Source organism: Elgaria multicarinata, chromosome 8 (assembly GCF_023053635.1).
Source record: "Elgaria multicarinata webbii isolate HBS135686 ecotype San Diego chromosome 8, rElgMul1.1.pri, whole genome shotgun sequence".
Taxonomy (NCBI): Eukaryota; Metazoa; Chordata; class Lepidosauria; order Squamata; family Anguidae; genus Elgaria; species Elgaria multicarinata.
In genome coordinates, this window is record NC_086178.1 from 56,096,598 (window position 1) to 56,109,197 (window position 12,600).

A 12,600-nucleotide genomic window follows, 5' to 3' on the forward strand; every position below is an offset into this window, starting at 1 on the left:
AAATTAATATACAATTCAGCATCCTTCCCCAACCTGATGCCCTCCAGGTGTGCTGGCTAGGGGATGCTGGGAGTTGTCGTCCAACACAACTGGAGGGCACCAGGTTGGGGGGCATTCTAATAAAGTATATGCTGTAGCTGTTGTTTTTCCAAAATTGTGGTGCAACAGCTGCTATCCCAAAACATAGACACAGAATTACAAGACGAAAACAGCTCCTCTCACTCTTCTAGCAGAGACCAGAGAATTTCTTCTTGTTAACACAAAGCCCTTTCTCTTAAAACTGTCTGACTATACGTGGCTTCTCTGGGAAAGCTCCTGGTTTTGCTTTGCAGACTAGGAGTGATGATAAAGGCTGTTCTTCCCTGGGCATCTTATTCCAGTGCTTAATCCAATTCATACCCATTGTTGTTCCCAAGTGGGATGTGTCATGCTTCACCTCCCAGCTGTCAGTTCTTGTTGGGCTTCCTTTGCTTTTTAGTGCTCAATTTCTTCTCCCTAGGAAGGTGTCTGCTAATGCACTAATTCCATTGCACCCTTCTTTTTAAGACATTAAACAGGTTTGAGTCCTTGTTGTCTGTGACTCTCAGGCTGCTGCTGCCTCCTGTCTAGTGGTGGTGGGGAAACAGACGTGGATGAGGGTCTAAGGATGCGTTTGTAATATTCCACCCCACAGTGATTGAATTGGCTAAAGCATCTCATTTACATGCAGGGGGCTAAATACATTTCAGATTCTCAGTCACAGCAGGAGAGGAAGGAGGCAACCTCTGCTGCAGTAAATTGCATTTGAATTTACAAGTACCTGCCTGCTGGTCAAACAGTTTTGAATGTGTTTTGGGGGGCAGGGAGGGATGCATTTTTGGAGGGATGGTAAGAACACTGTGGTGTTTAAAATCCTGAGGTCCTTTGTCTTTTGATATCTTTAAAAGTGTGCCCATGTTACCTCTGGAGTCTGTACGTTGCTGATCCAATGCAATTAGCAGCAGCATTGCTCTCCTCTCCAAGAGGCCACAATCTCAAGGTTTGCCAGAACAAAACCACTGATCTTGCTTCTATGACTTCTACCCACTGTGTTTTATGTGATATACTAGACCACAAAACACCGGGACAACCTTAACCCACAATGACCGTTTCTGCAGTTATTATTTTTTTTAAAGTGTGCCTTCGCCCCAGGAGCAGGAGACTTCGCTAAGCAGAGCTGCAAATATGTTTTCCTTTGGCATGAATGCAAAATGTTCCCCAGGGAAATGCGATCCATTCCCCCCTGGCTGGTCTTACCTGTCTGCTGGCTGTTGTCTGCATGCCTCCAGCAGACAACAGCAAGGCCAGCAGCTGCGGAAGCGTCAGTCCCAGGGGCTGAGTTGGAGGCCACGTCTGTGCTAATTATTCCCCACATGCAGCAGGGAGGGATGGGATGGGCAGTTCCAAAGCTACATGCTGCTTGGGTGGTGCGGGGGATGAGTTGGGTGGGGGAGTGGCTGTGAAGCCCTTTCAAGTCTAGTGGGCCTCCTTGGCTCCTTAGGGGGTTTCTTCTGTTCTTATCCCTGGCAGTTGCAGGAGGAGACCAGTACAGTGCAAGGCATTACAGCTTCCCAGGACAAGGGGTGGGACGGAGGCAGACGTAGAAGACGTAGGAGGAGTGGGAGCGGGTGTCAGAGCAGCTAGGCCTCATTCCCCATAGCAATGGAGGCCATCCTATGGCCTCAGAGTAGTTCTACTTGCTAGGAAAGGCTTATGCTGGCACCAGAAACTGACTTATGTGCCATGAAGGAGTTAAAGTAATGATCTTCCTCTGCAAGCTGAAAGCCTTCCTAGCACATGTTGCACCAGGCATCTTTCATCTGTGGAACCTCCCCTGGGATGAAGGGTTTATGCCTTTTATCTATAGAACTGTGTGGAGAAAGAGCCCGGCACAGGCTAAGAAGTCTCCAGCGTGGAGAAGGGAAATGAGGCAAGCAGTAGACACTAATAAGGAATCAGAATTCCATTTGATTCTATCTTCCTGGAGCAGTAGATCTGAAGGGGGCAAAGGCCATGACTGGAGGGGGAGAAAGAAGGTTGGAGGAGACATCATCAAACACATGGAAACACAGTGGCTGGCTGGAAGTTTTCAGAGGCTGTACGTCAGGAATGCAATTACTAGGATCTCCTCACATATTAGCAAGGAACTACATGCAGGGGTGATGGTGGATGTCCAGAAAGGGTGGTGTAAAGGGGAAAACATCCATGCCATCCTTATATTTGGGCTACCTGTCCCTCCTAAACCCCAATATTGTCATGGGGAAAAATAGTCATGCAGTAAGATCACTATGATTGCACACAGAAGCCAGTTACAAGATGGGGGATACTTGGCTAAGCAATACTACAAGCAAGAAGGATCTTGGAATTGTTGTACACCACAAGCTGAATATGAGCCAACAGTGGCTGCAAAAAAAAGCAAATGCTGTTTTGGGCTGCATTAATAGCAGTATAGCTTCCAAATCACGCGAAGTACTGGTTCCCCTCTATTCAGCACTAGTTAGGCCTGATCTTGAGTATTGCATCCAATTCTGGGCATCACACTTCAAGATGGATGTAGACAAGCTGTAGGGGGTTCAGAGGAGGGAAATGAGGATGATCAGGGCTCTGGAAACAAAGCCCTCTGAGGAGAGACTGAAAGAACTGGGCAAGTTTATTCCGGAGAAGAGAAGGCTGAGGGGAGACATGATAGCACTTTTCAAATACCTGAAAGAGAAGGGCCAGGACCTCTTCTTGATCATCTCAGAGTGCAGAACATGTGATAATGGGCTCAAGTTAAAGGAAGCCAGATTCGAGCTGGACATCAGGGAAAACTTCCTGACTATTAGAGCAGTATGACAATGGAACCAATTACCTAGGGGTGTCATGGGCTCTCCCACACTAGAGGCCTTCAAGATGCAGCTGGAGAGCCATCTGTCAGGCATGTTTTAAGGTAGATTCCTGCATTGAGTGGGGAGTTGGACTCGATGGCCTTATAGGCCCTTTCCAACTCTACTATTCAAGGATTCTATGAATCCAGACATGACACAGTGACAGATCCTGCAACTGTGGTTCTCATATTAACCAGTTTCCAGAGGGGTAGCTGTCATGTTAGGCTGTTGCAGCAAAAGTTTTTGGCATCTTAAAGACTTAATATGTTTATTATGGCATAATCTTTCATGGGCTAGACTCCACTTCATCAGATGCACCTACCTCTTTGTTGCTTATATTTCCGGGTGCTATGGATGGGGAGGGAACTCTGCACCACAGGTCGATTGTCTCCCGTCTGGTGGCTGGGCAATGGAGTCTGGTTTTCCATGGCGCAGCTATAAGCTTGGGGAGCTGGTCTGGAGCAGTAGGAAGCAATTACCGCCCTGCTGAGCCCAACCCTAATCCCCTCAAACAGCACAAGGAACTGGCGAGCCAAACATGCCTCAATCAGGTTAAAGTGTGAAGTTGGGATTAGTCAAGAGAATAAGAGCCTCATAATACCATTGCACCCCCTGCTTGCACCAGGCTCAGCCTGGCCCACAGGGCAGGAGATTAAGTGCCTGGCTTGTCTGCCTGAGTGGGCTCCCCACTGGGAAAGCTGTGTCCTATGGATGTCAGACAGTTTGGCTTCAGTCCCTTGCTGAGTGCTGGCCAGGGTCTCACACTGGGAGGCCTTGCTTGCTGTCACAGTCAAGGCACCCATCCCAGCTAAGGCTCTCCAAGTGGCTCCTGTCCAAAGCACATAAGGAGTGGTGTTTGTTGCAAAGACAAAAGACAGTAGGTGCTGAGGGAGGTGGAGGCTACTTGGGAAACTCTCCCAGTGCCATGAAGAGTTGGGACAAAGGCTGAAACTGGAAATCTGGTCAGATTATTTTCTACAAACTGCCTATACCTGTTTTAAAGGAGCATTTGAGTGAGAGAGGTGGGCTGGCCTCTTCTAAACTAAATCTAAAGAGTTTGGTGAAGGTGATTATTGTGTTTTCTGGGCAGAGTGGTCCCTCACAATATCACTGGGTGAGTGGTAGACTGTATGGTAGACTGTACGACATTCATCTGAACCCAGAGGTACCAGTGTCATTACCCATTGCTATGTTACGTTCGTAGCTAAGTGGGATTATAGCTTCAAAAAGCAAGAACAATGAAAGGGATTTAAATGATCAGCTGTAAAGGCAAAAATAAATATAACAAAGCCAAAACAGATAACATTGGTATATCTGTCTTTTTTGTATTTGGAGTTATGGGGTAGTATTCAATGTTAGTTCTACTTAGAGTAGACCCATTGAAATGAATGAGACTTAAATTAGTCTTGACGAACTTAAATCCTATTCATTTCAATAGGTCTACTCGATGTAGGACTAACATTGAATTTTACCCCATGGCTCCATTGTACTAAACCACATCCACAAAAGAGCTCAAAATCATGTGGAGCATTTTCTGAAGCAAAGAATCGCTGGCACAGCACATGTTAACATGCCAATAATCGTTCAGGTGGTGTGATTATACTCTGCAAGTCCATAGGCAGGAGCTTTGGTCAGTTCTGGCCCAGGAAGAACCATTTGTTGACTTCAGCAAGAGGCTTAGTCACAACACAGCCATGATGTTCCATAAATGTCAAACACATGTGTTTGAACACCACCACAGGACTTTACTTCTGATAGCGTTTGATGCCAAATTGGATGTCTGAACGCTGGAACTGGTGTAGTCAAGTCACCAGGGAAAAGTTGGGAACAATGCATTCTAAGGCTCCACTAGCCCCCCTTTAACTCTCAGGTGCCTGGCCCTAGATTTCCAGGGCCACACTGTGTCATCAGAGTAGCCAGAAGGAATCAGAGAGGCTGCAATACCTCTGATTTAATCCCCACCTTTGCCCCAGTAATATCAGAGTAGGTCAATCAATGGCATCAGGGTAGGCAGGAAACACAGAAGTTGAGGACTCAATGACAAGAGTGAGAAGAACAGGTGGCTGGACAACCATCTGTCAGGGATGCTTTAAGGTGGATTCCTGCATTGAGCAGGGAGTTGGACTCGATGGCCTTATAGGCCCCTTCCAACTCTACTATTCTATGATTCTATGAGAGAGTAAGAATAGCCTATTGTGCTGGCAGACCCTTAATATTAAAATAACACTGCCTGACTAATAATGTAAGGATTTCTAAACATATTTAATTGTGTTTCCATTACAGGACATTTATTTAAAAGTCAAAATATAAGAAGAATAGGGTAAAGAAAAATATGAAACGCTACAGAAATGACTCCACTGCATACCACCAGAATTTGATTTGCTTGGAAATATTTGGCTGCATACATATACCTGGCTGTGCTCTCTCTTAGTTTTTAACTCACTAGGTGGTGATCTCTTGTTCTGTAATAAAGCTGCTTGTCTTGGGATCTCAATTTATCTGATTCAGCATGAATGGATGGGTGGATGGGGGACGTAATGGCCAGGTTGTTCCTCTAAAGCCAGACAGAGCTGTTGCTGCAAGCTGTTATTCATCAAGGCTCGAGCAATTCATGTCTGGGAAACTGGCAGCTTAATGTTCCTTGGAGTTACTGTGAAACTGAATGAAAACAGGTCTGTGCAAAGGGGAAAGAAGCGAATGATTTTCTTCATCCTTTCCACTCACCTCTGGAGAACCTGCCTTCCTGGGGGAAAGAGGGCCTATGACATCTCCAAAGACGGGGAGGTGGGGTGTTTACTTTATTCCAAACCCTGCTCTGCTCTGGGTCAACATCTATACAGCAATTTGTCAGTCCTCTTGACTAAGGAGAGATGGAAAGGCCTAGCAATGGAGAAGAAAATATCAAAAAGTGAATAAAAGTGAGCATCCGAATCAGTGGCTGAGACAAGCTGGTCAATACCAACCTAACAATTTTCAGCAAAAATGTTATAGAAAGATTTGAAAATCCTGATAGCATCTATACCAAAATTTGAGATTTTGATTCCCAAGGATGAATGAGGTGTTGCTAATTTTGAAACGTGTATGGTTTTCACAACGCCACAAAATGTTGAGAAGCCTCTAACCTCTATTTTGATTGGAAAGTTAGTTGTGTGTTGACATTTTCACAAGGGTGTTGTTGTGCCGGCAGTTTTTTTGATAAAATATCAGAAGGCTCCCCAATTGGCATGATGTGATGACATCCTCCTTTATAAGAGTAGTGTTTGCTCCCCATTTCTTTGAGCGCTTGCTTTGGATTTTTAAGTGGCTCATGCCAAACATTTCTAGTGGATGTTGTATAGGAATGTGTGAATGTGGTGAGTGGATCTGCTTTTGAAGTAGGCCCAGAGTAATCCTACTTAAGATGGATAAGATGCCTTATATCGCAGCAACTAATGGGAAATACAGTAGCTCACTATGGGTTCGATACAGTGGTGTCATTCCAGTAACAGAATCTCTTCTATCAGCAGAACCTGGAAGGGGTAATCTCCCCCGCACACACTCACCATCTTCACCAGAGAGGTGGGAAACTCTCTGAAGAAAAGTTTAGGGCATTGCGGAGGGTTGCAGGGCAGAGGAGAAAGGGAGACAGACCCATTGCACTAGGGGGACTTCAAGTAGGATGATTTAACCCTATGTGTGCCTAGAAACATGGTTTTCCTTAGGGCAGATGTGTAAGCAATGAGGTTGGTATTAACAAGCAGCTGTTAATAGTCTATTCGCCATAATTACCGCAAAGATGATGACAGTGATGGTAGAAATTTGGAAAAATAATAGTGAGGACTGCACTTTAAAAGCTGGGAACTAGAGCTACACTTGTATTGCTAAAGGAGCATTGCCAGTCTGGCCTTCCCATGAGCCCTTCCTGACCACTAATTTTGGGTTGTTTTCCAGCTTTTATGCAGTTCCCCCCCCCCGCATTCTAAAACGTTGAAATGCCTCTCCCAATGCTTAGTTAATGGCAGTAAGAGCTTAAAGCTAATATGCTGGTATTTTAAAAGTGTCCTGAAATTAATTATAATTAAATAAATTTGGACCCACCCATTACTAGAATATGGCCTCCAAAATCTTCTCCAAAATGGAATTTGGTCCTCGGGCTGGAAGTGGTTTCACACCCTTGTATTAAAACAAAATATGAACACATATTTACCTTCTGGAAATGTATGCTTCTTGTATGAAGTCCCTCTACTTCAAAGTCATTTCCATACCTGCCCATGTTCCTTCCTGAATTGAAAGACCCTAAATTAGTGTGTGTGTGTGTGTGTGTGTGTGTGTGTGTGTGTGTGTGTGTGTGTGTGTGTCAATGGCTTATAATTCTGATCTGTACTTCCTGATGTCCACACCTTGCTGGGATTGAACTGAAGTACTGAAGCATCAATGCAGTGAAGTATTGATGCCCACACCTTGCTGGGATTAAAATACTGATGTGCTTTAAAGTTTCTATTTTTTATGGAATCCCCCTGTTCATTCTGTCCCATCGCCTTTTCTTTCTGTTTTACAGGATGTGTGTTGAATAATGTAATTTTCCTCACTGAGTCGATAGTAGCCATGATGTAAGAAGCAGACTTCACTTTTTTTCTAGATTTCTTGATAGAGAACAGAATGACACATTCACCAGCAGACCAGATCTCGGAGCCCAGGCAAAGTGGCAGGGCGACAGGGCAATTTGCAGCAGAGAAGCAAGAGGTGGGAGGAGTTGTTCCCCAGCTCCTCCTGCTGCTTTTTCCATGCAACTTCCTTTCCCCAGCTACATTTTGCCAGTCTGCGGTTCTGGGCTTTCATTTCCTGCATCAATGAGAAAAGCAGCTGGGGAGAGGAGTTGCAGAAGTGCAGCCCCTCTCCTCAGCTGCGGAAGAACCTCTGCTTTGAGGGGGGAAAGGTTGTTTCACTACTGCAAATTGCTATCTCACCCCACTACTTTGTCCCCATTGAGCTCAGTGGGTGATCTCTCCTACCTATACAATGGTAACCAGGTTTTGTGTTTGGGCGTCATGCCTTCTCAATAGCTAAATCAAAGAGTAATGTTTAACTTGCATGCATTTGCATTCTTTTATTTTCTATGTCCAAAATTCTGTTTTCTAAATAAATGTGCTATTGTTGCTCAAGTACTCCTAGATGTTGTCCTTGGATGAGTTTTGCCTTGCACTTCTTTTCAGCCTTAAAATGTCACTGGTCTTTATAAAATTAGATAGTTACATAGTTACTAGGAGAGGGTGTTTCAGAGAAGTTTGACAGCCTTGGTGTTTAAGGGGGCAAGAGAAGTACAGCCTTCTTTAGCCAGAGTTATTATTCCTGGTATACCCCTTAGGTTTTGCGTTCTGCCTTGGGTTTCCTTTAAAACTGCTAAGTAGGCTGATGTCAGCAAATACTGTACAGTTGACTGATTGAGAATTATTCGTTTTATTCTTGGTCTGGGGGAAGAAGAGAGAACAATTCAGCCCTGTTTCTGTAACAAAACAATTAGAGTTGTGAGATGCAAACAAAACACTCAGGATTATGGAGCAAAGCAGTTTTGTCAAAAAAAGAAAGAAAACAGAGGCACATTATTGGGAGCAAAGTGTTTAGTTGTTTTGTGTAGTTCTTCTGGTTCGAACAGTGGTGGGCAACCTATGGCCCTCGACCTAATATCATGGCCTAATTTCAAATGGCAAGTGATCAGTTGATCTAGACACCTTGGGCCCCCTCCTTCAGTGAGTCTACCTTTTCACTGTCATTGTCACCAGCTGCTGTTGCTCCTCACTCACTCTCTCATCATTGGTATCATTTGCTTGCTTGACACGCAGAGATCCAGTGAGTAAGAAAGCAGTGGCATCCACTGCTCCTCCTCACCATGTCCATTGTCTGGGCCAGAAGGATAGGCAGGTGAACAAGCAGGCTGCAAAGGTGATGGAAAGGCGTAAGTCCAGCAGGCATTTGTCAGCGGGCCCCATGCTGCAGTGAGGCCCTCGGCAGCTGCCCAACCCTATCTGCCCTTGATGCTGTGATCAGTTTAGACCTCTGGCAAGATGCAATCTGTCTCTTCTCCAGCAGCCAACTGGGTAGGGAACAAAAGAAAGGAAAGGGGCAGCCAGGAAGAGAGACAATCAGAGAAAAGGATGGCAGAAAGAGAGATAAATAAGGTTGGCTCTGATCTTGTCCAACACTGGCTTCAGCCCCTGATTGATTACCTCCATTTGGATGGCTTCAAAAGGGGGTTGGATAAATTCCTGGAGGAGAAGGCTATCAATGGCTACTAGCCCTGATGGCTAAGTGCAACCCCCAGTATAGGAGGCAGTAAGCCTGTGTGCACCAGTTGCTGGAGAACATGGCTGGGAGGGTGCTGTTGCACCATGTCCTGCTTTTGGGTCCCTGGTCAATAGTTGGTTGGCCACTGTGTAAACAGAGTGCTGGATTAGATGGACCCTTGATCTGATCTAGCATGGCTCCTCTTACGTTCTAAACAGAAAAAAGTGGCTCTCACCCATGGGCATGAATACCGCAGTGTGAGAGAGGAACAGAGAATGAATCCCACTAGGTCAGTCCAGGTTTCCTGACAGGGTAGTGACCCCATTGAGCCTTTGTTTATTTGTTTTGGCTTCCCGGTATCTGGTTTGTTGTTATTTTAGAATGCTGCTGGTAGTATTAGACACTGACTTGTGCATCATCTCAGAGTAGGACAAAGAAGGAGGCAGAGAGAATATTGCCTTTTTGAAAGCAGCAGTGGAATCCTGGGGGAGAGAGCAGCTGAAGGAAGATGCTTCTGAGATGAGTACTTTGAGAGGAACAGAGCTCTATTGAAGATGCTGAACAGCAACCTCCTGGAATGACACATTAATCCAGTTAATGTGTGAATGGACACATATTATAAGTGATGGAGGCTTTTTAATGATGCCACTTAGCAAGGGAGGTTGGTGGTTAGCTGAAAATGTAGTGGGGGGAACAGGACCTGCCCAATTCCACCCAATATTATGAGTTAAGACTGAACATTCGCTGTTCTGCCTCAAAGGTCCTGGGTGAGAGGACAAGATAGTAGGATGAACAGGTGACATCAGAGTCAACAATGAAAAAGCCTCTGCTGCCCCCTTCTGGCTAGGATTGAACAGTGGTGCAAAAAGTCTTACTTTTCCCCTGCTCTTAGACTTCGTTTGGTATTTTAAAGAAGACGTGCAAGCTGTGGAGCATGCTGTGTGTGCTGTGTGTTAGTCTTGTGATACAAAAAAAATGCAGTGAAGGCTTCTTGCTTGCCTATCAGCTATGGAGCTAAACATTGCAGGAAAGGTAGGACATGGCAGCAAAGGATATGGCAGTAAAGTAATTGAAACCACCACCACTGTGTTCTTTAATCTTCCAGTCGGGCCCTGTAGGACCCATGGATAGAGTTGCCAAGTGTCACTATCAATATTAAGCAGTCAGTATTTCTATTATTGAGTTCTCAAGGATGGGAAAGACAAGATCATGACAACCGTCCACTCCTTTCCCCCTCCGTCCCTTTCAAATCCTCTGGGAGATGCAGGGACCTCCACCAGTCCTCTGGTGTCCCACCACCTTGCACCCTTTTTGTCTGTCTTTTCGCTGACCAATTTTTCTCTCAAATTTGTCATCTGCAGGGACCTGAGTGAGAACCTCCTTCAGGCTGTGCCCAGGAAGGCATTTCGTGGAGCTACTGACCTCAAGAACCTGTGAGTGATATGGCCTAGCACCACGTACAGATAGATCCCACATAAATCCTTCCACTACAGCTAACGTTAGTAGGATAAGAGCAGTGGTATCAGATCCCTCAGATATGATGCCACTGCTCTGTGGACATTCTTCCACCCCAGATCATATACTTCCCTCCTCCCTTGGCTCTTGCAATTCTCTAACGTTCCTAATAACTCTTGACCTTCAGTCCTCTTGCCCTCCTTCACTTCTCCTTCAGTGCATCCAGATCAGTCTCTGTGTTGAGCATCCTAGTTATGGGTTTGCCTGAACTGAAGTCAGAATAGGTAGATTAAGCTTCTCTTTTGTCACACAGGCAACTGGATAAGAACCACATCAGCTGCATTGAGGAAGGGGCTTTTCGTGCTCTTCGTGGCCTGGAAGTTTTGTAAGTGTCGCTGGGAAAGAAACCTGTGAATGCACCTACCTTCTGGGTGTGTAGAGAAGGTTGACTGTGGAATTGTGGTGGCCCCTCTCCTATGGAATTCCCTGCCTCTGGAGGTCAGGCAGGTGCCAACTTTGCATTCCTTCTGGCACCTTCTGAAAACATTGTTGTAAACCGCCCAGAGAGCCCTGGCTCTGGGAGCGGTATATAAGTTTAATAAATAAATAAATAAATAAATAAATAAATAAATTGTTGTTCCAGGAAGCCTTCCCTTAATGGCCAGCTGCAGCTTATTTTGCACTTTGTTTCTTTTAAATGTACTTTTAATGTGTTTTTATTCTGTTTTTATTCTAATTTATTTTGTCCACCTCTTCAAAATTTTGAATGGGGAGTGATATATAAATATTGTAAATAAAACAAATAAATAAAATTCCAGAGACATGGTGGGGGCTGGAGGTTATCTCTGCAGAAACAACCAGTGTGCAATAATGTAGTCAAAGAGTCATCTCCCCCACATACTCACCCATTTTTCTCACTCTGGTATTACGAGCTACTGGTGCAGGTGGCAGTGGCCTTGTCATCTTCAACAGCCAAAGCCTGCTTACTGTTTATTTGTGGGCACCATGCCACATTAGAGAAGGATAACTTCTTTACTGAAAGTATGTGCCTTGAGAATTCCCATCCATGCAGGTAGCATATAGGCTCCTGCTAAATGTTCCATCTCCCTAGAAGGCCATTTCTCATTTGTATTCAGATTAGTACTATTCTCAGATATATAGCCGCAAAATTATGGTTTATATATAGTTTTAAATTGTCCATTATCTAAATTTGTGCAACCCTATATATGGATCCTATGCATAGACCCTACTAACTTTCTGCAAGCCTCTGCATAGGCCCTACTATGTTCACGGGGGCTTATTCCCTTATAAGTGTGCATAGGATGGCAACTGCAGAGGCTTTAAAAAGTCCAGGTGGTAGAAATAAAATAATTAATGTTACTTCTGGGTGGATTTTTTTAAAAGTCAAGTGGCACCCCAGAGTGCAGGGCGTCTCCTCTTCCAAATACTGGAGATTGGTCCTGGGCCCACTGATGTGTTCAGGCCCTTGCTCCCAACCTTGAGGAGAGGGGGGGTCAGAAGAAGCCTTTATAATGAAAGTGGCATGCAGGCATTCCTTGAGAGGCTGGCCCAAAAGCCTATCAGACAGAATAGGCCAACCCTCTCCAACTTGGTGCCCCCCAGATGTTTTGGACTTCCACTCCTATCAGCTCCAGTCAGCATGGCCAATGGTCAGGAATACTGAGAGTTGTAGTCTAAAGCATCTGGAAGTCACCAGGTTGGGGAAGGATAGTGTAGGTTTTCCAGCCAGAGAGATGCTCTAAGATCCATCTGTCTCTCTGCCTTTCTCAGATCCCCCTATTCTAGGGATATGGTAGAACTTGTGCAGATGAAATATGTTCCTTCGCTTTCCTACCCCAAGCTGAAAGTGATTTTGTGAGTAAGTAAAGTGTGCTGTCAATCTAAGAAGGTGTCCCATCCCACTTTTGGGTGGCATGTGTTTGTGCGTATGCTGCACACGCAGCCAGATGAAAGGACAACAAGCATATCACAGACATGC

At 45.1% G+C, this 12,600-nt stretch overlaps 1 protein-coding gene across 1 annotated transcript in view; it reads left to right on the forward strand.

Annotated features, from left to right (window-relative positions):
- SLIT1 (slit guidance ligand 1) overlaps window positions 1–12,600 on the forward strand; it is a 133,787-nt gene that overhangs the window by 85,188 nt on the left and 35,999 nt on the right. The window contains exons 5-6 of the mRNA XM_063132549.1: window positions 10,508–10,579; window positions 10,915–10,986. Coding sequence (XP_062988619.1) covers window positions 10,508–10,579; window positions 10,915–10,986 — 144 coding nt within the window. The remainder of the gene's footprint in view (window positions 1–10,507; window positions 10,580–10,914; window positions 10,987–12,600) is intronic.